The sequence below is a fragment of the Brachypodium distachyon genome, chromosome 1, assembly GCF_000005505.3.
Source record: "Brachypodium distachyon strain Bd21 chromosome 1, Brachypodium_distachyon_v3.0, whole genome shotgun sequence".
Lineage (NCBI taxonomy): Eukaryota > Viridiplantae > Streptophyta > Magnoliopsida > Poales > Poaceae > Brachypodium > Brachypodium distachyon.
The window spans coordinates 51,189,120-51,213,364 of NC_016131.3; the positions used below are offsets into that span (position 1 = coordinate 51,189,120).

The 24,245-nt window shown below is 42.9% G+C and overlaps 2 protein-coding genes across 10 annotated transcripts in view; one reads left to right on the plus strand and one right to left on the minus strand.

The window, feature by feature from the left end:
• Positions 1–2,800: 2,800 nt before the first annotated feature.
• LOC104581672 (translation initiation factor IF-2-like) lies at positions 2,801–3,702 on the minus strand. Its single transcript, XM_024460200.1, has 2 exons — positions 3,300–3,702; positions 2,801–3,192 (listed from the first exon to the last, which is right to left on the minus strand). The coding sequence occupies exons 1-2, from the start codon at positions 3,562–3,564 to the stop codon at positions 3,098–3,100; spliced, it is 360 nt and encodes a 119-aa protein (XP_024315968.1). The 5' UTR covers positions 3,565–3,702; the 3' UTR covers positions 2,801–3,097.
• Positions 3,703–12,032: 8,330 nt separating this feature from the next.
• Positions 12,033–24,245, plus strand: part of LOC100822297 (retrovirus-related Pol polyprotein from transposon TNT 1-94) — a 28,409-nt gene continuing 16,196 nt past the window's right edge. For 7 of the 9 annotated variants that reach the window (XR_002964376.1, XR_002964382.1, XM_024460511.1 and 4 more), the window contains exons 1-13: positions 12,035–12,348; positions 12,660–12,806; positions 13,177–13,220; positions 15,748–15,785; positions 17,288–17,378; positions 17,473–17,578; positions 17,683–17,753; positions 20,355–20,424; positions 22,635–22,697; positions 23,271–23,342; positions 23,440–23,541; positions 23,647–23,721; positions 23,844–23,966. Coding sequence is in view for 7 of the 9 variants with exons in the window: in XM_024460511.1 (XP_024316279.1) it covers positions 12,298–12,348; positions 12,660–12,806; positions 13,177–13,220; positions 15,748–15,785; positions 17,288–17,378; positions 17,473–17,578; positions 17,683–17,753; positions 20,355–20,424; positions 22,635–22,697; positions 23,271–23,342; positions 23,440–23,541; positions 23,647–23,721; positions 23,844–23,966 (1,053 nt within the window). In the remaining 2 variants the exon portion in view is untranslated. Of the gene's footprint in view, positions 12,349–12,659; positions 12,807–13,176; positions 13,221–15,747; positions 15,786–17,287; positions 17,379–17,472; positions 17,579–17,682; positions 17,754–20,354; positions 20,425–22,634; positions 22,698–23,270; positions 23,343–23,439; positions 23,542–23,646; positions 23,722–23,843; positions 23,967–24,245 lie in introns of all 9 variants that reach the window. The other 2 variants (XM_010229871.3, XM_010229868.3) reach the window with 2 other exon arrangements.

Consider the following 24,245-nt stretch of genomic DNA (forward strand, 5'->3'; position numbering starts at 1 on the left):
CAATAACCAATAGCGGGACCTGGATGTCCATAATGGCTCCCACATATTCCATGAAGATCTCATCGGTTGAACCACTATGTCGAGGATTCAATTAATCCGGTATCCAATTCCCTTTGTCTCGCGATATATTACTTGCCCGAGATTTGATCGTCGGTATCACCATACCTAGTTCAATCTCGTTACCAGCAAGTTCTCTTTACTCGTACTGTAATATAATATCCCCGTGACTAAGCACATTAGTCAAATGCTTGCAAGCTCATTAGGATGTTATAATACCGAGAGGGTCCAGATATATCTCTCCGTCACATCGAGTGACAAATCCCAGTGTTGATCCATACAACCCAACAAGCACCTTCCGATATATCTGAAGAACACCTTTATGATCACCCAGTTACAAGATGATGGTTGATGTCCAAAAAGTATTCTTCCGGTACTAGGAAGTGGCATGATCTCATGGTTTAAGGAAATGATACTTGACATAATAAAAGCATTAGCAATTTAAACTTAAGTGACACGATCAAAAGCTATGCTTAGGTTTGGGTCTGTCCATCACATCATTCTCCTAATGATATGACCTCGTTATTAAATGACAACACATGTCTATGGTTAGGAAATCTTAACCATCTTTTAACCAACGAACTAATCTAGTAGAGGCATATTAGAGACACGGTATTTGTTTATTTATCCATACATGTATTTAGTTTCCTGTTAATACAATTATAGCATGGATAATAAACCTTTATTAAGAACAAGGAAATATGAATAATAACAAATTTATTATTGTCTCTAGGACATATTTCCAACATGTATCTATTCTTAAAAAACCGTCTAGATACATGTAATATTTCGACAACAATTTAGGATCGAGGGAGTATCTACTAAAGACACCACATAGCATGGAAGGTAGCAGGAACTAGGCCGGAAACCTAAAAATGAACTCGAGCTGTAACTCACATATTACAACGGGTAATTTCCAGGCTTGAAGAAAGACACTAAAATGTACATGGGTGATATCCTGTGTTAGAACCACTATCTACTTTTTTTGGCCGGATAAAACAATAGGATACCATGTTATATTACCACAAAAAGGCCTCACAGTTACATAGTTACATAGAGTGGGCACAGCCCAACACAGATAGTCAAATGGAGAGAACTAACAAATTAAGAATAGGGGCAAGGGATACAGGCATCCTAAAAGCCAAGAAGAATCATACATATTTTAAGTTACTACGCCAGCTCTCAAAAGATGGAATGATGCCCTCAAATATGAATGTATTTCGTTGGTTCCATATGTTCCACGACGTGGCCAAAGTGAAGACTTCAGAGAACAGTTTCCAGCGAAATGAAGCTTTCACCAACGGGGAGCATCAAAGCAAGAGAAGCCCACTTGCCAAAACAGATGGAGGTGGTGCCAACACCTGGTGCTAAAATCACATTGACTGAATAGGCGATCAAGAGTCTCTTCAGTCCCCAAGGAACAAAGAAGGCATGTGTAATCCTGGTCATCAACCGAAAGTGGCGTCTCCTGAGCATATTTCGCGTGTCCGTCTCATATTAAATAACTCAAATTTGCCCAAATATGTATGTATCTATGTCTAAAAAGTGTCTAGATACATGTAATAGAAAGTCACTTAATATGATACGGAGGGAGTATATGATTTAAATTTCCAAACCCACTTGAACTGCCGTGGTGGAGATAATTAAATCCCGGAAATAAAAATCATAAAATTTGTTAGAAGACTAAGAGGACCCCTAAACTGGAGTCCAAATATCATCCTCATTAATTTTGTGCTCCACCGTAGCCAAAAGATTTTGCAAAAGATGGAGCTCATCAAAAGCCTCAACCGAGAGGGGCAAGCTGAAATTATCATAAACCTTAATCTGCTCACGAAGATCTTTAATGGAGACATCTTCATTTACCGGAGATGAGAATAGGCGAGAGAAAACCAAATGGAGCTCTTGATCATACCACAGATCTTCCCAAAGAGCAATAGAAGTACCCGAGCCAACTATAAATTTGGTGGGGCCTTTGAAGGTTGGATTTAGTTCTAGGATTTGATGCCACCAAAAAGAACCAATGATGGGATTAGCATGAGGCCTCAAGACATGATAAAAGTATTCCTGGAGTAAATTAACCCATGGGATATCATGCTTGGTATAAAACTTGTCAAGGTGCTTGAGCAGAAGAGATTGATTTTGAATCGGTAGGTTAAATCCCAAAGCTCCTTTATTCTTAGGACGACAAACTAGTTCTCAAACAGAGAACGAATGCATGGAGAGGTTCCAGAATCAAATCTGGGTAAGTCACATCTTATTGGTTGATAACTTTCGGAATCGAAACCAAGTCGTCCGGAAATCCCCAAGCAAGAGCTATGTTTGGAAACAACAACTACGATAAAAAGCACGGCAATCATGTATTATAGGTTTGGTAACTCATTAAGTCCCCAAAAAAGTCATCAAGACATAAGCCTAGCTCACTTGGTTGGGGAGTGGATGTATAATCATATCACCTGGGTTTCAAGTCCACATAGATGCGAACTGAGATTCCTATTTATACTAAGGTCTCCCTTTATATTTTCTTTCAGAAAAAATAATACCATACGAGGTCTAGTTCTACAGTGGATAACTATTTATACTTTTGAATAGTCTGGTAACTCATGTGTTATGAATGAATGATTTTTATATTTGGAGAAAGTTGTCAAAACAATATGTGTGTGATTTAGTTTCCAAGAAAATACTCCCAATGAATAGTTCGAAACTTCTGAGTCCAGAAAAAGTCACCAACATATCCATAGTTAGATTTAGTGTTGGAAAAATCAATATCTAGTAGTAAATACCTGTAACTCTCTTGTTCTTGGATGTTGACTTCTAAGGTCAAACAACATACAGTAATACAAAAACGTTTATCAGTAACGGCCGAAAATGGCTATCAGTAATGGACGGACCGCCTGTCACTAATTTCTTGCGTAGCGATGTATAACCCATCAGTGGCGGGCACCAAACACAACCGACACTGATGTAGTTTTTGGAAAAAAGTAAAATAGAAATGGCCCTCCCGGCCCTCACGTTCCCTAATCCCAAATCACATATCGAATCCCTAATCCCTAATCCACGACGCGACTCCACGGCGACGAGACTCCATGGCCACTCCACGGCGGTGAGACTCCACGACGGCGGCCTCGTCATCTCCACCTGCAGTACAGTGAGAGAGAGAGGGTGTGAGAGAGAATCGAGAGAGAGAGAGGGAGAGGGGGAGAGAGAGAGAGGGAGAGGGGGGGGGGGGGGGGAGAGGGAGATACCGGCAAAGCGCGGCTCGCCGTTGGCGGCGGGGAGGCCGGATCCGGCTGTTGTTCGGCTGTAGGAGGCCGGATCCGGCGATGGGACGGGCGGCGGTGGAGGGCTGCCGGATCCGGGGGCGCCGGGGCCATGGCTCCCCCATCCAGCGGCGACGGGACGGGGGAGGCCGGATCCAGCTGCCGCCTCCGGGGCCAGCCAGCCGCCGGCGTGGGGAAGGGAGGAGATGGAGAGGGAAGCTTGGGGGTCGAGGCCGGCGGTTCCAGCCATGCACGAGGTCGAGGCCGGCGGATCCGGAGAGATGTGGTGCTCAGAAGAGATCGAGAGAGGAGCGCAGGGAGGTAGAGAGAGAAGAGCGCAAGGAGGCAGAGAGAGAGGAGCGCAAGGAGGCAGGGAGAGAGAGAAAGCCATAGGGCGTGTTTGTTCTCCCGCATGGGCCTTGGCCCGCAGCTGCAAAAACGGACCGGTTTGGTTCCCTGCACGGGCGTTGGCCTGCACCTGCACGCTGCATCACGGCTGGAAAAAACGGGCTGGAGCCTGCATGCCAGATATGCCCGAATCGGGCGTTTTTCTGGTGCAGCGGCGCTCTCTCGTCTCCTTCGTCTTCCGTTTCTTCCCGACTCGCGCCGCTCCGCCGCCCAGTCATTTTCCTCCGCCGAAGTTCCCACGAGGAGCGGTTCCTCGTCGAGACCCCCCGCCTTTCTTCCTCCGAGATCACGCCGTTCCTCCTCAGCCAGTCCTCGTCCGAGATCTGGACGCCGGCCATCCCCTGCGGGTCCTCCCGTACCGTTCCCTCGAGATTCCGTGGCCGTTTTTCCTCCGCAGCTGCCGTTTCTCCTCGTTTTCTCCTCCACCGCCGTTTCTCCTCCTTTTCTCCTCCTCCACTGCCAACTGCTGCAAGGCTACCAAACAATCGGCTCCAGCGAGAGGATTGCATGCCGCCTGCTGCAGCCTGGCTGCTGCATCGCGGCTGCGCTGCGAGCTGGGGGCGTCAGCTTGACCAAACACGCCCATAGGAGGCATCGGGAATCAGGTGGAGAGATTAAAGGGAAAGAAGAATCAGGTGGAGAGATTAAAGGGAAAGAAGCACCAGGATGGCATCCACGTCATCGATCCATGCCAATGCGTGTCAACCAATCACGTGAGTGCACACATATTTTGTGTTTCTTTGATTTCCAGCCAGCAACATAGCTCTAGTGGCGGGCTTCACCATTGAACGTTACTGATGAGTGGTCATCAGTGACGGTCGTAACATGCCCATCGCTGATGAGTGGTCATCAGTGACGGGCGTGGTGTGCCCGTCACTGATGTGGGGTTATTAGTGACGGTCTCTCACGCGCCCGTCACTGATGAAAGTCATCAGTGGCAGGTTTGATATGCCCGTTACTGATGAGGGTCACCAGTGACGGGCACGAAAGGTCCGTCACTAATGACGCGTCACATATGTTGTGTTTTTGTAGTAGTGATACCAAAATATCCCCAAGCGACATTTAAATTTTAAGTCGATAACTAACTGCAAGTAGATTTGGTAAGTCATGCACCAATGGTTGATAACTCTTGAGCTCAAAAAAGTTACCAAAATGTACCTAAGTGAGATGTACTTCCGAAGCTCTTGTCGTGACAAACTCAAAGGTAAAAACGGACCATAAATTCAATGTATTTAAAAAAGATTGAACATTTAAATTTCAAAATAGAAAGGAATATGTGATGACATCAACTGCTTGAACTATTTGCATGAAAGCTATACTATTAGCAACCCTAAACATTGAAGGATGAGGTGGAGTGCTACAGTACCTATGAACAGCTAATGTACGATTGATATATATAGTTTGATGCCTTTTCTTAAAGGGTTTCCTAGATTCGAATGGAGGCAGTATTTAGAACTTGATACACAAATGACTGAGGATGTTGATACATCAGAATGCAATTATTGAAGGACTTTACTAATGCGCGACCGTACGTCGTGTCGGTCAGGACGCGTGTACACTAAGACCAAACACGGAGAGTAGTAGACGGGCGCATGTCACAGCATGCATTGTTAATGCATTAGTAAAATTTGAAACTTTAAAAAGTTATAGGTCTCAAACCGTATACTCAATTTCGGATCCATTTTCATGGTTCATTTTGTCTCGACGATATCTTCAAAACAAGATCACATATTGCTATGTCTTGACAAAAAAATCCGTGTCAAAAGTTACCAACCAATAATATATGAAGTTATCACCCTTGATAGTAATAAGTTACCACGTGATAACTTCTCACAAAAAAGAAGTGATTACTTATGTGTTAAAGTTACCATCCAATAACATATGAAGTTACCATTCCTATTAGTAATAAGTTACCACATGACAAGTTCATATATACAAACAAATGGTTAGTTATGCATTAAAGTTACCAACCAGATAAAATAGGAAGTTACCGTCCTGTTACTACAAGTTGCCACATTAAAGCTTTATAGAAAATATGATGGTTACTTACTTATGCGTTGAAGTTACCACCCAAAAATATATAAAGTTGCCGTCCCGTTAGTAAGAAGTTAGCCCATGACAACTTCATAAGAAATAGGATGGTTACTTATGAATCAAAATTATCACCCAACAATTTATGAAATTGCCACTCTGTTAGTACCAAGTTACCACATGCTAACGGTGGTAAGTTCTTTCGGAGTATGATGGTAACTTGTGCATTGTCGCTTGGTAACACGAAAGATAAAGAAATCTGACAAAAAATATTCTAGTGGGATCTAGTTTTGAAGCTCTCGTTGATACAAAACCAACGGTGAAAACGGATTGTGAATCATACAAGCGGTTCGGGCTATAAACTATTTTAAGTCTCAAAATTAGTTAGTGCAAAATTTATGCATGCACCCATGCATCAAAAACAAAATCTCAAAATGAATTAGCATCGCACGTGGTCTGCAGGCAGCCGTCAGCCGCATCCAAGCCAAGGCTGGTAGTGTGATGCGCACCGTTCACGCGAAACGACAAACGCACGTCGTGCACGCAAAATCAACTCCACGTTGGAAGCTACTCGACCAATGAAAACCGTACGCGCGAGAGAACTAAATAAATAACGTCAGCTCCTTATGATTTAGGATTATGGACAGAGAAAATATCTACTCCCTCCGTCCTAGGTTAAGTGTTTCAAATTTGTCCAAATATGAATGTAGCTATTCCTAAAACGCATCTAGATACATGTAATATTTCGACACTTAATATGAGACGGAGGGAGTACATACTTAGGGCCTCCAAAGTAGCTTGTTTTGTATAATAGGAAAAATAAACGGATAGTTTCATATGAAATGTAGGAATTATTTTGTTTACATGATTTTGAAATCACATAAATAGAGGAAAAAAATGGATGATTGCAATGTACCGCACACTTCAATCCTTCGGATATTTTCATGTGTGCAGGATGCCTTTGTGAGATGCTTACAGCAAATAAACCGATTTTTGTTCAAGCACCGATGCATGTTTCTACAGGAGACCTAAACACTTCCTCTATTTATTCGCCTGTTTCCAATGATTACACCTACTCTATACCAGATAAAGATGAGATTTTTCAGGTAATAAATCAGATGAAGCGAAATGCCTCTCCTGGACCTGATGGCTTCAATGTTGCCTTCTACCAAGCAGCTTGGAATTGGATTGCAGATGATGTGACTGCATTGTCAAAGACTTCTACTTGTCTGGTTCTCTCCCTCCCAAACTTAATGAAACGCACATAGCTCTCATCCTTTGCGCCAGCACTCCTCAGGACTTTAGACCTATCAGCCTTTGTAATGTTATTCATAAGATTATTGCTAAAACTTTCGCTAACCGGCTTAAAAGTCATCTTCCTGACTATATTCACCCTTGATTAGTACTCACTTTACACAAATTTCAAACTCATTTAGTACTGATCATGTTTGAATTTTGGCAGATTTGAATTCGAATTTGAAACATTTGAACCAATTATGCCCAAATCTGCTATTTTACAGCACCTTGACATTTATATGCAGGTTTGGTGCGCAGAGGCACCTTTTCTACTCGATCAGCATGTATCTAGGATCAAAGGAGAAGAAACTAAAAAGCGGAATAAAAGAAGGCCAAGTCATCAAGCTAAAAGTGAAGAAAAAGACCCTTGTTGCTGTGTGGTTTTGCAAAGAATTCTCTCCCTCTTCATCGGCAATGCAACAAGGACTAAAAGTGAAGGATTAGAAGAAGAAAGGCTTGGTCAGCAAACCATAAAAGCAGAGAAGAAGGCACTAGAAGCTGCCCTCAAATGCAAAAAGGCAGAAAAAGATGGGATCTGCCCATGCAGCAAGGAAGGAAAGCAAGGGAGCTTTGTGCAAATGCTTAAAGATGATGTTGACATGTTCATGCACCACAGGAGAGAGCCAGGAGGGAGTATAAAAGCAATGCAGCACCCCTCCTTCAAATCCATCCATCCCTACCTCCCGACAATTCAAACCAGACCAGCCCTGGGAAAGGCTGGTGAGATCTGAAGCTTCTAGTTTGCTTTTCATGGCTGTCATCTCCTTCCTCCCTTTCCTATCCTCTTGTTCTTAGAGTTCTAGGCCACAAATCTCTCCCATATCCTTTATCTCTGCTAATTCTCCCTCTGCAAGGCACTGTAATCCAACTCAACATCATCTCCTCTTTCCCTGTTTCTGCTAAAAGGTAGCTGTGTTCCTTGCCGCAGATCTGAATTTCTGTCATGTAAAACTTGTTCATGTTCATGTTAAACTTGTTACATGTGACATTTGTGATATGTTCCATGTACTAGATCATTCCCTTGTTGTCCCAATAGCTTAATCTGTGTGGTGTTCTTAGTCTAAGTTTTACTGTTTCTACTGTTCATGTCAACTTTTGTAGTTCTTGTGTTTAATCTGTCGATTTGTGTTTGTACTTGTTAGATCCATGTTTCTGTCATGTTCCTATATGTGTTTGTGATGTATTAAAGTAAAAAAGTCCAAGTCTTTCCTCCCCAATTCCTCAATCTTCTGTCAACTTCATCTCACTTTCCTAAATTCTGAACTTTTCTCTCTAAAAACTGCACTTCCTCCCTCTTCTTCTCTAAATCTTCTCTTCTCCTCTTATTTCTTTCTTTCCCCTAAACCCATTCTTAACCCTTGCCAGTCTATTTTCTCATCCAAATCCCAAATTCTATCAATTTCTATCCAAAGTCTGAATTTCTGTCCAAAACCATGCTGTTCTTCCTCGAACCTTCTATTTCTCCCTAAACCAGACCTTTTCCAACCCAATTCTTACTTCTAAACCTTCCCCGCATCTCCTTCCAGCTCTACACCTCTGTCCCAAATCCAAATTTCGGCCAAAACAACAAATTCTGATTTCTGAATCTCTTTTGTCCAAATTCTGAGCTTCTCTGTGTCTGCACTGAGTAGCCACCTAAACCTGGTCCTAGCCCTCACCTCCTTCTTCTCCAATCCTGAAATCTTGCTGATATCTCTTGCCCAAGTCTTCCTATTCCTTCTACAAGTTGTCTCACCCTCCAAATCATTCTAGAACTCCTCCAAATTTCCTGTCCAAACTGCTAAGTTTTGCTGCTCACTGTCTGAAATTCAGACTTAAACAGTTAAAACATACTCTCTAGATCTGTTTCTAGCCCTCAACCCCTGCTTTTCCCAGCCTAAATTCCTGCTTCATCCTCTTCCATACCTCTTATCTTGCTTCTATGCCTTGTCTTCACCTCATATTCATTCTAGATCATTCCATGCCTTAATTTCTTTAGTGTTAAGTTTTAATCTGTTCATTGTCTGATTTCAGCTCCTGACAAAAGCAGATTTCAGATTTTGAACAGTAAAATCAGAAAACCCAAAAACATAGTTGTAGATTGTTTTTATTTGCTTAGTTTAGTTGTTTGCCACCCAAATTTGCTTGCTTAGCTATAGATTAAGGTAAAGAAACTGTTGCACATCTAATCCCTGTGGAGAACTTCATTTAAATTACTGCTAAACTACAGGATTTGCTTAATTGCACTTCCCAAAATCGATTAACCCCATGCAGCAAGCCTTTATTGAAGGTAGAAGAATCAGCAATAACATTATCATTGCCCAAGAAATTACTCACTCCTTCTCTCTTAAAAATTGGGATCAGCCTGCCTTCATTCATGCTGAAAATAGACTTAGCCAAAGCCTTCGACTGTCTAGAATGGAACTTCATCGCTCAGGCGCTTGCACATAAAGGGCTGCATGGTCATTTCATTCGCCTTATTTACAATTGCATTTCCACCCTTGTGTTCTCTGTTATTATCAATGGGCAAACTCACGCTAAGTTTTCAGGATCGAGGGGAATAAGACAAGGATGTCCGTTATCGCCGTATCTTTTTGTCCTTGCAATTAATGAACTATCTCTCCCTCTCTCTCTCTCTCTCTCTCTCCGCAGCAGGCATTCCAGGACAATCATCTGATAGGTATCTCGTTGGGACCAGAGTGTCCCCCGATTCACTCTCTTTTATTTGCAGATGATCTCCTTGTCTGTGGCCAAGCCAACCTGCAAGAAATCCAAACCATGAAATCCTTGTTACATAACTTTTGCCGTGTCTCGGGTCAAACTCCAAATTGGTCTAAATCTGCCATCCTTTTTAGCAAAAATGTTGACCAAGCCACCAAGCAGGCTATCAAGCAAATCTTTCAGGTGCAGGACCTAAACAAGGAGACAACTCATCTTGGCCACCCTCTTCTCCTCCCTTCCAAGGATAGATCTTTAGCCTACTCTTTTATTCTGGATAAGTTTAAAGCTAAACTTTCTGGCCTTAAAGCTAACAAACTTTCTCATGCAGGGAGACTCACGCTTATTAATTCTGTTTTTGCCTCAATCCCTGCTTATTATATGTCTAACATCCTGTTCACTAAAAAATTCCTTGCTAGTCTTACTGCTATCATCAGGAAATTTTGATGGATAGGCGTACAAGAAGGAAACTCCTCCAACTCACTCTGTTTAAAATCTTGGGAGGACATTTGTAAGCCGAAAAGAGAAGGAGGCTTGGAATCAAAAACATTGAGGCAACTAACATCAATCTTGTTTGCACAGCAGCTTGGAGATTAGCTCAGGATCCTAACAACATGCTTGCTCTCGTATTAAGAGCAAAATACTATCCAGGTACCACCATTTGGAAGGCCAACAAAGCCATGTCCAAATCAGCCTTTTGGGCCTCCATCCTCAAGGTATGGCATTTTATTGAGAACTCTTGTTTCTATCAAATTGTAGATGGTAACATCTCCATCTGGAGCACACCTTGGTGTAACATTTGGAAAGACATTCATGATCATCTCATCATTCAAAACCCTGACTTTGTTTACCCGGCTGTAGTTAGAGATCTCTGGATTCCCGGAACTAAAACTTGGGATAATAACCTCATCCGAAATCTCTTCTCTCCCCAAGCTGTTATGTCTATTCTCAATACTCCTATTCTTTAGTCTCCAGGAAGCGACATTTTGTGCTGGAAACACAATCCTTCAGGTATTTGTACTACTAAAAGTGCTTACAAATTAGCTATTGAGCATATCTGTTCTAACACTTCTTCTTCCTCCATCTAGCAATTAGATCTTGCTCTTCTCAACACCGTTTGGGCCTCCAAAATTGTTATACCTAGAGTTCAACTCTTTGCTTGGAGATTAATTAGGAAAGTCCTCCCCACAGGTAAAAGAGCAGGTAATTATTCCAGGCATATAAGCAAGTTCTGCTGCAGGTGTGGCGTATTGAAGATGATTTACACCTCCTTTTTCTTTGTCCCTTCTCCAAAGCAGCTTGGTTCTCCGCTCCTTGGTTCATAAGAACTGAGATTATTGTGAAGTCCAATCCTATTGTGGCTGCCACTATAAACAACATTTTAACCTCTAACCACCCTGTTGCCTCTCTTCAAAATATTCTCACTTTTCTCTGGTGCCTTTGGAGAGCTAGGAATGATTGCCTTTTCAGCAGAAAAAAGGCCAAGCCTCAGCAGGCCTTTAACGCAGCGCAAACTCTCATTACCTGCACAAGTTTTGAACTTGGAGATAATGCTTCAACTCCTGATCTTCAGCAGGGGACTAAACTAAAGCAGGATCCCCTTAACTTTGCTCTGAGTTTTTCCTCTCCAGGTACTCATGTCTATTCTGACGCAGCCTGGAAGTTGCCTCGGCGAAGTTCAGGCTCCTTGGAAGCCAAAGCAGGTCTCGGAGTTTACATTGAACACTTCTCCCAAACAGAAAGATTAAAAGTGCAGATCTCGGCGGCTTCTCCTCCCTGTAGCTCTCCATTACTGGCAGAAGCTTGGGCTCTTCTTCTTGTAGCAGATTTCATCAGGCGTCTCCAATTTGAAAGAGGCTCTCTTCTCTCAGACAACATCACTCGCAGTCAAGTTGTGATCGAAGAAACTTTCAACATTTCTCGGGACACTAGTCTATTAGACCTTTGCTTGCCGAAATTTGGAATAGAATTCCACCAGCTTTTTCTGTTAAGCATGTCCCTAGAGATTGCAATGCTGTGGCTCATGATCTAACTTCTAGTGTTAATCTTGCAAACATCTGTAGTCCAGCAAAATCTACTTGTATCAACTCCTCTCACAGAGACGCTGTCTGCCCTGTACAGCAAGCTCTGAGTCTTGCAAGTGTGATGTGTATCACACTAAGTAATGTACTGTGCTTCTAATGAATAAATCTTCCCTTTCAAAAAAAAAACAAGTTTGGCATTTCTGAAATAAAAATAAACACGGGTGTGTAAATAAACTGGTTTAAATCCCGGTTATGGTTAGAAGCGGAGAGCGGGCCGTTGGCCACACCTAGGGGTGAGCCACACCCCTCACTCCTAGTCCTCTGCCCTATCCTATCTCGCTGCCGAGTGCCGACGGTGCCGAGCGCCGGCTCGTCTTCCTCCACGCTCCCTCCCCATCCCGCTGTCGACCGCCCCAGCCCCCTAGCTCGTCTCATCCTCGCGCGAGCGATCCCCCCTTCGATTCTCTTGCTCCCGACCGTTCCCATCAACCCTTAATCTTCCCCAATTCGCAACCGAGGCAAAAATCATGGTAGGGCGGCCGCCCTACCTTGCGTTACTGGGTCCTCCGCCCGTGGAAGTAAGCATGTTGATACAACTTATAGTTGTTCATCCCTTGCTCAACCGTTTTGCAGTTTTCCCGATTTTAAGGGAGGTTATAAAGTTCAGTCTAGTTTGGGCAAAGAACAAGGGGGGTTTCTCTTGATGAAAACAACAGTTTTTCCAGCACCTTCTCCGGTTCTCCCTTCTAAAATTTCTATTATGTTGACACACAATCTTGTGTGAGCAATCTCTAATATACTCATGCTTTTGATCGCAGAATTGCACATTATTGTATTTCGAACATAAGCTTATTATTTGAGGCACTGCATGTATATGTCTATGTTGTAGGGATGCTTGCATAAATTTGGAGGAAGTGTTGACATGGAAAGATTTTGTTTAAAGATGGCCAACTATAAAACACAGAAGGCGTTCAACTTTCGGTGCTTTGCTTCCAGTGGGCGTGGATTTGGGACTGATTTCACTAATAAGAAAAAAGTATGTTCCCTGGTCCTCTAATTTTCCTTCCTCAGCAGCTGCAATACATTCCCAATTTTGATACTCCCTCCGACCGGTATTACTTGTCCCAAATTTGCCCAAATACGGATGTATCTATGTGTAAAAAGTGTCTAGATACATGTAATATTTCGACAAGTAATTCCGGCCGGAGGGAGTACCGTTATTTAGAAAAAATGATCTAAAGATACTTTATAGCCCTATTAGACGATCTTGTCTGTAATGTTTTCTTCACTACAGTCTTACCTCTTATTCAATGATTATTGATTAGACAAGCCACATTGCATTCTCTCTTAAGAAGTTTGATTTCCTAATGGTCTACTTTGCCTCTTCTATTTTGTATTTTCATCAGATTAAAAGCAAGAAGAGGAGAAAGGATGTTGAACTGGAACCAAGGTAAGCATATTCAAAGTTACTGTTGTCAGATTTCTTTAGTCACATTAGGATCTAACTCTTGTAATAGATAACACCTTTTTACATTTTAAAATTCAAAATAGAAAGAAGTAAAGTAACTTTGTTATATGAATATTTCCATCCAAAGTTGTTGCTATTATGCTACTCCCTCTGTCCCATATTAAGTGACTCAAATTTGCCCAAATATGAATGTATCTATGCCTAAAAAGCGTCTAGATATATGTAATAGAAAATCACTTAATATGGGACGGAGGGAGTATAAATTATGTCTCTGAAGAGAGCACTTCCCAGCGCTACTATTGTTTGATGCTCTACAGTATGGGCATGGCTCTTGCTGCCCAGAAGATGTCGTGAGGGATACTTCATGTCATGTTTCAACCAAGTTCTTTACCCTATCAAGGATAGATTGCTGCATCAAGCCTTTGATCTTTGTGGAGCGGAGGAGAGCATTGCATTTTTTTTCTGGGAGATCAAGGATTGTATCCTTTATAAAGAATAGTTTAGGCGATGATGTGGCATGGGCACCGGGAATCTTGCAGGGCCAGAACATATATGACCGATGTTTGTCGGCTTGGCGTGAAGTTAGTGCCAGTTCTATTCGACACATCCGATGCTACGAAGTCTGCAATTCTGACACAGCAAGAAGAAGCAGCTGCCAAGGTACTGCAGGAAGACGAAGCAGCTGTGGCAGATGTACTGCAAGGAGAATCAGTCGCGTAGCTGTAGAGCAGCCGAGGTCGGTTATGGCACGAAGCGTGGTGGTGGGTGCAGAAGAGGATTTGGCAGCTACGGTGGCAAACACAGCAGCAGAAGCGCAGCAAGGGACATGGATCTCCTGACGTACGTTATCTTGCAGTTTGGTCACTGGCAGGTGGGCCTCATGCCTGACAACCCCACATGTCAGTGACTCTATGTTAGGGGAGGCTACGTCAGAGGATCTCCTTCCCGCTGGAGGAAGCAACAGCAACCACGATGGAGGTGAGCACAACAGGAGCAGCAGCGAAGCAGGAAGAGTCCTTGCCATGGCAGAATTGAGGCTGGCCATAAAACCCTTGCGTGTGCATGGGACGAGCATTGGAGATGTGTGTGAAATTGATCTGAGTAATGCATGTGTGGAGGTTGACTCAAACATGAGTTTGGTTCTATGTGCGTGTGTGCAAACAGGAAGGGCTACTTTGGTCCATGCAATATTTGGAAGCTATCTTTCAGATTGGAAAGAGAAGTACAAGGTTATTCTGCATGCTTGAAATGACATCAGATGGAATTTATATCGGGGCTACCTGTTATTCTTTCTGTAAAACAGAAAATAGCTTCAGTTGGTTTGCATCGTGTTCACCAGTGATAAAGGGGATTTTAAGTGTATATGCATGGAGATAATCCTACTGCCAACTGAAATTCAGGGAGATGAGAAGGGATGTTACAAGTATTTCAGGAAGAGGATCTGCTAATTTGTTTTCCTGAATTGGCTTAAAGGAAGCCAGGAAATCAGGGAGTTCATGCCGGTTGCAGTTCCTTTATTTTGCATCAAGTGAATCACCGCCCAAGGAGTCAAAACTGGAAACAAAGGAATCCGTTTCAATTCGGGCTGTTGTTTTATGTTTTCAAACCAAGGCCAGCATGGAGTTGAGTCCTCATGTAATTCGAGGAGATACTTTTGGAGATAAGGGAAGATCTAGGGTTCGAGCATCCAGAAAATCAGGGAGACCAAGAGGTAGGGAAATTATAGATGAGAAAACTTAGGCACTAGCACTAGCAAAACGTGGACCCGGAGTCACAATATCACATCCATGTGGGGCCATGAAGGACTTTGGCCCTCGCTCCCACCTACAGCTTGAGGACAAGCTGCTTGTCCGGGAGGGGTGTAATGTTGTAGACTAGCAGCAGAGAGTCCGAACAGAGATAGATCATGAGTCGTTTGGGTAGTAGTATTGTATTAAGAAATCTAGGATGGAAGTATTGTTTCTAGGAAATCTCCGCTAGGGCATCTGCAAAGGTTGAATCTTAATCAACTCTGATTTGAAATTTGCTGATGTGGAGGAAAGAGAAATATGAGAGAGAAGAGAACTGACTCTTCGCTCTTAGCCACGAGCCGAATAAAAGTCAGCTAAAAGTCGGCCTTTTTTACCATTGTACACCTTGCATTTCATGCTAAGAAAAATCATGTAGATCTAATATAAAGACACACCGAAGTCAATACTGACTCTACTATTGTTGATGCCCTTAGATGTTCGTATCGTGTTAGGAAAGGTCAACTAAGCATCCACTATGTAAGGATGCCATGTATCTAGGTTTAATCAAGCAAGAAAGAATCAATCTAGGAGATCTATTATCTCCCCAAATTATTCTCCCCTTTCAACCTATGTCTACCCATTCCCTTGCAGCCATGCCGTCTGGCTATCTTCAGCATGGTATTTATCACGTTGTGGATCTAGGTCCACAACAGTTGATTATTCACATTATTCTTAAAACGTTGGTGAACAGTTTCACCAGCAAGTTTCTTTTGATGCAGCAAGGTAGCATCTGGAGACTCAAAGAACCAGGAACAATGTAAGAGCACTTCAGTTTTTAGTTCATTACAATTAAGTTATGTTAATTTCCGTGTTTGATAACTGTAGAATTAATGTTACCATGAATGCTAAATATGTTTGTTGAGTAACTTACTATTTGCGTTTTCTCCTGTGACATACTCACCTCCCTTTCTATTTCATTTGCATGTGGGCCCATACTTTGTTTGCCAGCACTAGCATGGAAGCATTAATATACAACTCTACTGAAAAGATGCAAGCATCGCCCAGTTCAACATTAATCATTGATGCATAAAGGAAAGTATGTGTCAGCGTCGGATAGCCTTAACACCGTGGATGTCCTTATGCGATAGTTGTATCTTTGTATGTTTAGTGCACTGCAATCTCTTCTCGACTACTGTTAAGGGACAGTTCGTCCCTTCCACCATTATCCAGTCATTTCTAGCCACGGGATCAAAATGAACCCCTCATATCACACCCACCCATCTGCATCTGCACACTCGCGCATCGATCGGTTGGACAAGGGAAGCAACGTGGAAGAAAAATAGAAAAAACTTCATCAGCCTTCCCAACCATCGCCACCGGCCACCGCCAGCTCGCCTCCCCTCACCGACAAGCACAGAGAAAGAAATGCTCTGCAGCGAAAGCTCCTTGCTAAGTGCTTGCAGGCTTCTACGCTAGCCGATCACTCCCCCAGTCCGATGCCACCTTGACCCCCGCTTCTACTCTCTGGGCTATGTTTGGCGTGTGGCGCAGCGTATCCTGCCCGCAAAGCCTGAGTGATTGGTACTCCACCTCCAGCGGCAACGCCGACGACACGTATGGAGACGCCGACCAGCATCTAGAGCCGGCCACCGCCAGTGAGGAGAGCACTGCGGAGGCGGAGGAGTGGGAGGGGTGCTCACTGGGTTTTGGCTCTGGATCCAACGAGGACGACTACGCTGAGGTGGGTGCCCCAAATGAGAAAAGTAAACAAGCTATTGTGTTAGCTTACATCCAAGGCATCAATATTGCTCATTTCTTGAGCATATATCATGCACATCAGACTTAAGTGTGAAGATAAGCTAGTAAATTTAGCAAATAAGACGTCTGCTAGGAGGAAGGAAAATGAAAGTTATGATGGTAGGAAATCTCGTGTGGTTGTGGTGAAAGCACACTTTTCACAATTGAACACTTTCTCAACGAGCACTTGTGTTCTTTTGCTTTTCCATAGCAATGCATGGGCTCCTTGTTAGTTTGCATAGGCTTGTAGTGGAATTTGCCAAGGTCTAATATTTCGTGCAGTGGAATTTGCATAGGTTTGTACTTTGTAGTGTAACAGGTTTAGTTCTATGGGGGTTCATCGTCATAACGTTCTTTCTTGTGCTAGCATTGTTTTCCTATAAGAGGAACTGGCATGACCAGCTTTAAACCTCCAATATGTATCTCTGTCTCGCTTTCAGTGCAAGCAGGGTCATTGACTTTTGGTCTATATATAGAACACTAAACTAACATGTTTCAATACTTTGGATATCACGTTTTTAGGGGCGCCAGAATTAGGACTTGGAAGAGAAAACAAATCTGGTAAAACAGTAGTGGATAAGGTATTTCTGGAAAAAGTTGAAGCTGTTCGAAGGTACTGATGCTGTACTTCGTAACGTTTCTTTTAGTTTCATATTTTTTAGGAATGTTCTCTGCTTGGGGCTTCTTCTTATTATGTTTGTTTACAGGTCTGCACTTGATAAAAAGAAAGTTGAAGAGAACAAAACTTATCAAGCTATTGATTATGATGCTCCAATTGAATCTGATAAGAGTACAATTGGCTTTGGTACAAGGGTCAGTATTTCAATACAACTCATGTGTTTTCACTATCTGGTTGCTTCCATACCACAATAGCAGATTCGTTTTTCGAGAAAACAATAGCAGATTTTCGCTGGCAGGTTGGAATTGGCATCGCTGTTGTGGTTTTTGGACTAGTCTTCACTCTTGGGGATTTCATTCCTTATGGAAGGTGACTTTATATCTACTACACTAGGATAACTAAATAATTCATTCCCTTTTCCTGTTCGTATCCATACTGCACTTTTTATTATTTAATTTCTACATGTGTAACCAGAAAAAGTTCCAATTTCATGAAACGGTAGGTATTGTGTAAACTATCACCAATTTGTATATATATTAAGAATTTGTATCGCAAGACTCTTAAGGTATAAGGTTAGATCAGTATATGCTACCATATTTTAACAAACTGTCCCCTTGATGTTGTGCCTACTTTTGTCCCACTATAGGTCCAACTTCCATCTTTCGTTGTAGGAAAGATGAGCACCACTACAGCCCCAGCCTCTGACTATGCTATCGGTGACCCTCTGGCCAGCCATCATGTAGTAATACGGGTAGGCTATACTAGTGCAAATTAAAAAAAAAATACCGCGTAAACCAGGAAGCACTACTGTTTTAGATGACGAGATTAGCACTAGATATGTAGACTCAATAATCGAAGCAGAGTCGATGTAGCGTGTTGGTGCAAATCATACCGTCTATTACTCCTTGCGAGTTCATGAGTTGGACTGTTAGATCAGATCAGGCGATATGGGTGTGAGAGGTGTCGATGACTAGGTGCAAGTATTGTGTATTTCCGGTTGGTTAACCGTAGCCCGACCACCTCGCATGTTTATATAGATGTCCCCATAATGGTCTTCCTTGAGTCCCATTAGGACTCAACTCACTTTGATTCAGATCACATTTGAACCAGTTCTGACTTCTTAAACGTGTGACCTTTAGGTTCATGACCACTTACTCGTGACCTGAGTCTAACTTGCGCATTGATTGGTGGAGGTTCCTATAAGAACCCCTAAGTGCTCGCAAAGACCATATATGGATGAACCTACAAAATGTTCGCGGGAGTGAACTGAAGTACCAGAGGCAGCGGCATTCTGGTCCAAAGTGACTCGGAAGGGGTAACTGACGTTCTTGTAGTAGTTGGCGTTGTCTTGGGGAACAGTGTGCGGCCCGGTCTGAGGTGGTTGTTGCTGCCGGGGTGGAGGTTGTCGCACGGAGTGTCCAACTTGGCATTCAACTCTCACATGCCTGCATCCACTCCGTCAAGTCGACCATCAAGTCGTGTGCGATGGTAGCATTGGTCTTCTCCATGTCCGTGACATGGGTGGATAACCACTTGATGTCATTATGAACCTTGTGTGAGCGTGGGGTGAGATTGCCAGCGCTGTTCTCCCGAGAATCTAGCATGGTTAGAGCAAAAGAAGAAACAATGACACAAGTATAAAGTTCCTATGCGCTACATGTAGGTGGTGACAAAGTCTCTCAATGCTAATGCCAATTCATAGTTCTTACTAAGTAGTAGAGGTGACGAGCAACCAACTGTGTCACACAACTTTAAAGATTGGGTGCAACGATTGCCAGGCGAAAGGGACATCGTAAGCAGAACTATCTTCTTTTTTCTTTTCGAAAAGGAGGGAAGCCTCCTGGCCTCTGCATCGATCGATGCACACAACCTTACAATTATTGAAGTCTCCAACACTGTGCATATCTCAAAGTTTACATCTCACAAGAATAACAAGCTAGGAAAGATCACAACCGTCCTAGCCTATTACTGGCATGCCACCTAAACCGGTTGAAAAATTCCTGCGTGACTGTCTCCAACCGGTTGCACCCAAACTCCAAAGAATCCTTTGCATTCGTCTGATCCAGTAAGGACCAAGTACGGATTCAGTGAACCGCCCGAAGAACAACCTGCAAAAAAATTTGAAACTTTTTTCGTGTTAAAAACCAATGACTTAACATATTGGTTATGCGAGTAGGAGGCAGTAAATTGAAAGTCACAAAAACGGCTCTCCACACTAAGAAATCCCCATGGGACAATCAGAAAATAGATGTCGAATAGATTCATTTTGATGACAAAAAACACATTTCTCGCAACCATTCCAATTTCTCTTAGCCAAATTATCCGTTGTGAGAACCACCCCGCGACAAAGGTACCAAGCAAAAAAATAAAAAATCTTAAGAGGAACTTTAAGGTCTTGTATAAAGATTTCACTGTAAACCTTCCTGACGCAGTCAAATCGTAGGAAAAAGAATCAGAGATTGTCCATTGAGGTGCACAGAGGCCAACGTGGCACACGACTCGTTCCAAGGTGTCAACCTAACACCAATGATGGCCCTCCTAAACACTATAGGGCGGATCCGCACTTAACCCACCAGCAACCAAAGCTTGTCGATTAAGCGCAATTTAAAGAGGGACAGAAATTGTTCCTTTAAAGGAGCTGGACGAATTCACTTGTCCTCCCAAAAATTAACACCCGTACCATTGTTAACAATGAAGGACACATAAGGGAAAAACGACTGCCTTGTTCGAAGGAGCCCTTTCCAACAAGGGGAGTCTGTAGCCCTCATGACACTTGAGACAAGGTTTTAGAATAGATGAGATGCTAATATGTAAATTGAAATCGATTCACGTGTGCAACAAAGCTTTACGCCATGAAAACTCTAGTGTTTTTTTTTTTTGCAATTGACAAGTGTCTTTTCTTATATGACTATGTACATAATTATCGTGTTCTTGCGGTTATTAGTTAACTCTACACTTACCTTGTTGCAGTTTTAGCTCTAACAAGGAAAGCACCGTGGTTAACAAACAACTTTCTACAGAGGAAAAAACAAAATTTGAGGTACGATTAGTTGTCCTTAGTGAAGTATTGCATTGTTTTAAATAAATTGACTACTCAAATCGATGAATGAGACACTTTGCATGTTTTGCATTGTCCACTGATTTGTCTATAGGTATGTCTCTTGTCAATCTCACGGACACAAAGTTACGTGAATAGGATAGGCCGTTGAGGGTGATTGGGGTAGACTATACACAACTTCGAGGACACATAAAAGGAACTAGAATACCCAGGTAATTTTTTTTCAAAACGGAGGATAACCCCCGGCCTTTAGATTGACTGATGCACACACACACACACACACATATATTACTCCCTGCGTTCGGAAATAAGTGACTTGGATTTGTATATTCCAGGCGGAAGGAGTATTAAGGCCAGTCAACGAAGCCAAACAAAGTCGACACAAAAAAGAAAAACACTGACTCCACCGAACTACCACTAAATGTATGGTACAGGTCAAAACAAACGAAAAGAAACACAACTCCTAAGCAAAGCCTTCAGGAAGAAACGCTGCACGTGCGCCTGATGATGATGAATCAAAGCGTAGATCGAACTTGGGATTTTCATCCCCAAAGCTAAGCTTCGAGTCACCACCTTCAAGGACGCAGGCGTGCGTCAACATTGCTTGATCTGAGATCAAATGTTTTCACCGGAGTGCGCAGACTTGTCATCGACGCTGCCTGTACCATCATCACATCACCGCCTAACGACACATCATTAGTCGGATACCGCAGAGAAGGTACTAAAAGACAAGGCAACCCTCGCCTCGCTTCTAGCCTCTGTCACACAACCTTCGGAACAGCAATAACAAGCATGACTTGGCGCCTCTCCATGAGATGCCGTGTGTAGCACCTACTCCTGATAGTCCTCGCCCCCAACGAAAGCAAACCAACAGAGTTGCCATCACCAAAGATCAGGACCCTAGATCAGCCATGGAGAGCAATCCGCGTACCCGCCTTAGTACGACGACGCCTCCACTTTCCAGCGGTAAATCTGACGCTCCCAAGACCAAATCTTGCCGAAGTAGTGGGAGCCATCTGCGGCAGATCCGGGCAGGCCGAAGCCATCGCGGCCGGTCACCGCCGCCCCAGATCCGCTTGCCAGCCGCCGCAGAAGCACTGCCCACCGCCACATGGGCCCGTGCCTCCGCCACCAGGTTCACCATTGGCCTGCGCTGCCGCCACAGAGGCTGCTCGCTGCCGGTCTCGCACCACAACACCGCCCAGGGCTGCATCTTCGCTGCTGCCTTGGCCCGCACCATCACGCACAGTGCTGTACAATCCATAATAGCCCTACTCTTGCTTTGGGCGATGTTATCTCAGGGAAACAACCAAAGCAATGGCTAACATAGCCTAGCTGTACCATCTCGGCAGATCTCGTCGTATGCAAGCGATGTGATACAGATCTAGTTGTTCCCTGTGTGGTCAGTCGGTGGAGATCATGCGTCACCTCTTTGTGGACTGCCCCTTTCCTGCAGCCTGTGGCATGAGGTTCCCTCTTGGATTCGATCCACTGCCCAACCTCCGTAGACGGGGGCTGACTTAGTGGACTGGTGGTGTCTGCCCTCCCTCTCCAATCCCGTTGTGGCTCGCAATGGCACTGCGACACTCATCTCCCTCATGGCTTGGTGGATCTGGAATCGACACAACACCATTATCTTTGACAACGCACGTTCAGATTTGGCAAGCCTGCTTTGCTTGGCTTTGGACCCTACCGGGGCCAGGGGCCTTAGACATCCTTCGGTCGCCCTCGGGCGGCTAGTGTGTGGCGTTATATTGGGTGTCCGCCTGTTTGGGCTTGTAAATAACTCCTTTTCTATCTATCTATGAATCGAGATTCAAGCTTTGTGTTTTCTCGAGAAAAAAAGTTTCCAATTAAAGATGTAACTCAAAATCAAGGAGCCATAAGCATCCAATCTAGACACTACATGTATTGTATAGTAGCCATGCCACTAATTTTTCAGAATAGCAAGAAAACAAAGTGATGTGTAATCACCGTTTGCTAATTCTTAATGTGCATGCTGATGAGTCATATTGTGCCCCCGACGATATGTCTGATTTCGAGGTGATGGGCAAAGAATGAGTTCATTTTTAAGGCAAATAAAAAGTTCTATGAAACATTAATTTTTATTTATGGACCAATTATGGACCACGGTCCAAATTCTATACTTTTTGTTGATGCATTAAGATATTATTGTCAATTGTTTGCAATAGAGGGCTCTCAAAGGGTTTGAAGAAGCACTGGTGAAATCACCTAATGATCCTACCGCTCTAGAGGTGAATTGTTCTTTTCTTTCTTTTATTTGGGTTATGTATGTTATCCTAGGGCATTCTGCTTTTCCTATGTGCTTTCTGTGGACATATGAAATTGTACTTAGGTAGTTCGGTTTTTTCTTCTGCTACATATTTTCATAAAAACTCCCCTTGTTCTATTATTTCATGAATGTTCAATGCTTAAGCAGTGAAAGTTCTATTGGCTACTGGCCAGCTGGCGGTGACCAGCCATACCAGTGCATCCTGGCCCTGTCACTTTTGACTGGGAAAAAACATTGCGGTAGTTTCAGGCCATCCATACACTCAATACCATAGTAATTACTTCACTCATCTCCAATAGCACAATCTCGCAAGCTAGTAGCTATGTTGTGAGTTGTCCTGAATGGCCAATATTTGGAATACTGTTGTACTGTTTTCTTTTTCTTATTGAGATTGATACAACAGAAAGAAAGTTTTGAGAATGATAATATGCATCTAAATACTTGAAGTTTCTGGAAATGTTTATTTGATTTTGAAAACAGCCATTTTCGAAAAAAAATTTGTGTGTATCTATTTGCTTTTCCCATGTCCTCACAGGGTGCAGCAGTATCATTGGTTGAACTAGGTGAATATGAGAAAGCCTCAGATCTACTTGAGAAGCTAGTTAAGGTTCGCCAAGTTGGTACACATTGTATTTATAATTTGAAGGTTCTGTATAGATTGTTAAATCATTATCTGGTAGAAATGCACATTTTACTTGATGTAGGTAATCCCTGACAAAGCAGAAGCATACCGATTACTAGGTGAAGTAAAGTTTGAACTCAGGGATTACGAAGGGAGTTCTTCGTCATACAGGAACGCTCTATCTGTAAGGAAATTTTATGCAAATCTGTATTAATATTATACAAAATGGATATCGTTTTTAACTAGCTATCATGATACAGATTATTCTAATGCTAACTTTATGAAACAGTCATCCGATGACATTGATTTTGATGTTCTCCATGGGCTAACAAATTCATTGGTTGCTGCTAAGAAGCCAGATCAGGTCCATAAATAAATAAAATTATGATGAAAATACCTTGATCACCTTATTTTAATTTCAAATCTACTTTACAAATGAAAATATAGGCTGTATTTTATAAAGTAACAGAACATATTTTTCTGCAGGCAGTTGAAGTAATTCTTTCTTGCCGTCAAAAGTTGAATGAAAAGAGTCAAACACAACGTACTGATTTGGAGGCTGCAAATGATAATGGTGCTCAGGAGTCTCAAGATATTGATCTTATCCAAGTAATCATGTTATTTCTCTCATCTCAGGGTCAGCTGTACCAATACATTTGTACAAGTGCTTAGTTTTTACCATAGTAGGTGAAGCAGAACAACATTGTGTAGGAAGGACTCAAATCTTTCTACCAAAAATTGGGCATCATAAAATGTTGAAGGGCCACCTCAATGAAGTGTTGTAGAGTTGTAGGTATCACCCTAGAGATGTAGAAACACCGAGAGGCATCAAGAGAAACCGAAGTCTTAAAATCCAAGATTTGAAACAAGAACACTATGTTCCAGTGC

Excerpts from the sequence above, each read along its gene's own strand:
- LOC104581672 (XM_024460200.1), bottom strand. The coding sequence starts at position 3,564 with ATGGCTGGAACCGCCGGCCTCGACCCCCAAGCTTCCCTCTCCATCTCC. Across the intron at positions 3,193-3,299 it reads CGGCGAGCCGCGCTTTGCCG|GTGGAGATGACGAGGCCGCC; the intron begins GTATCTCCCTCT and ends ACTGTACTGCAG.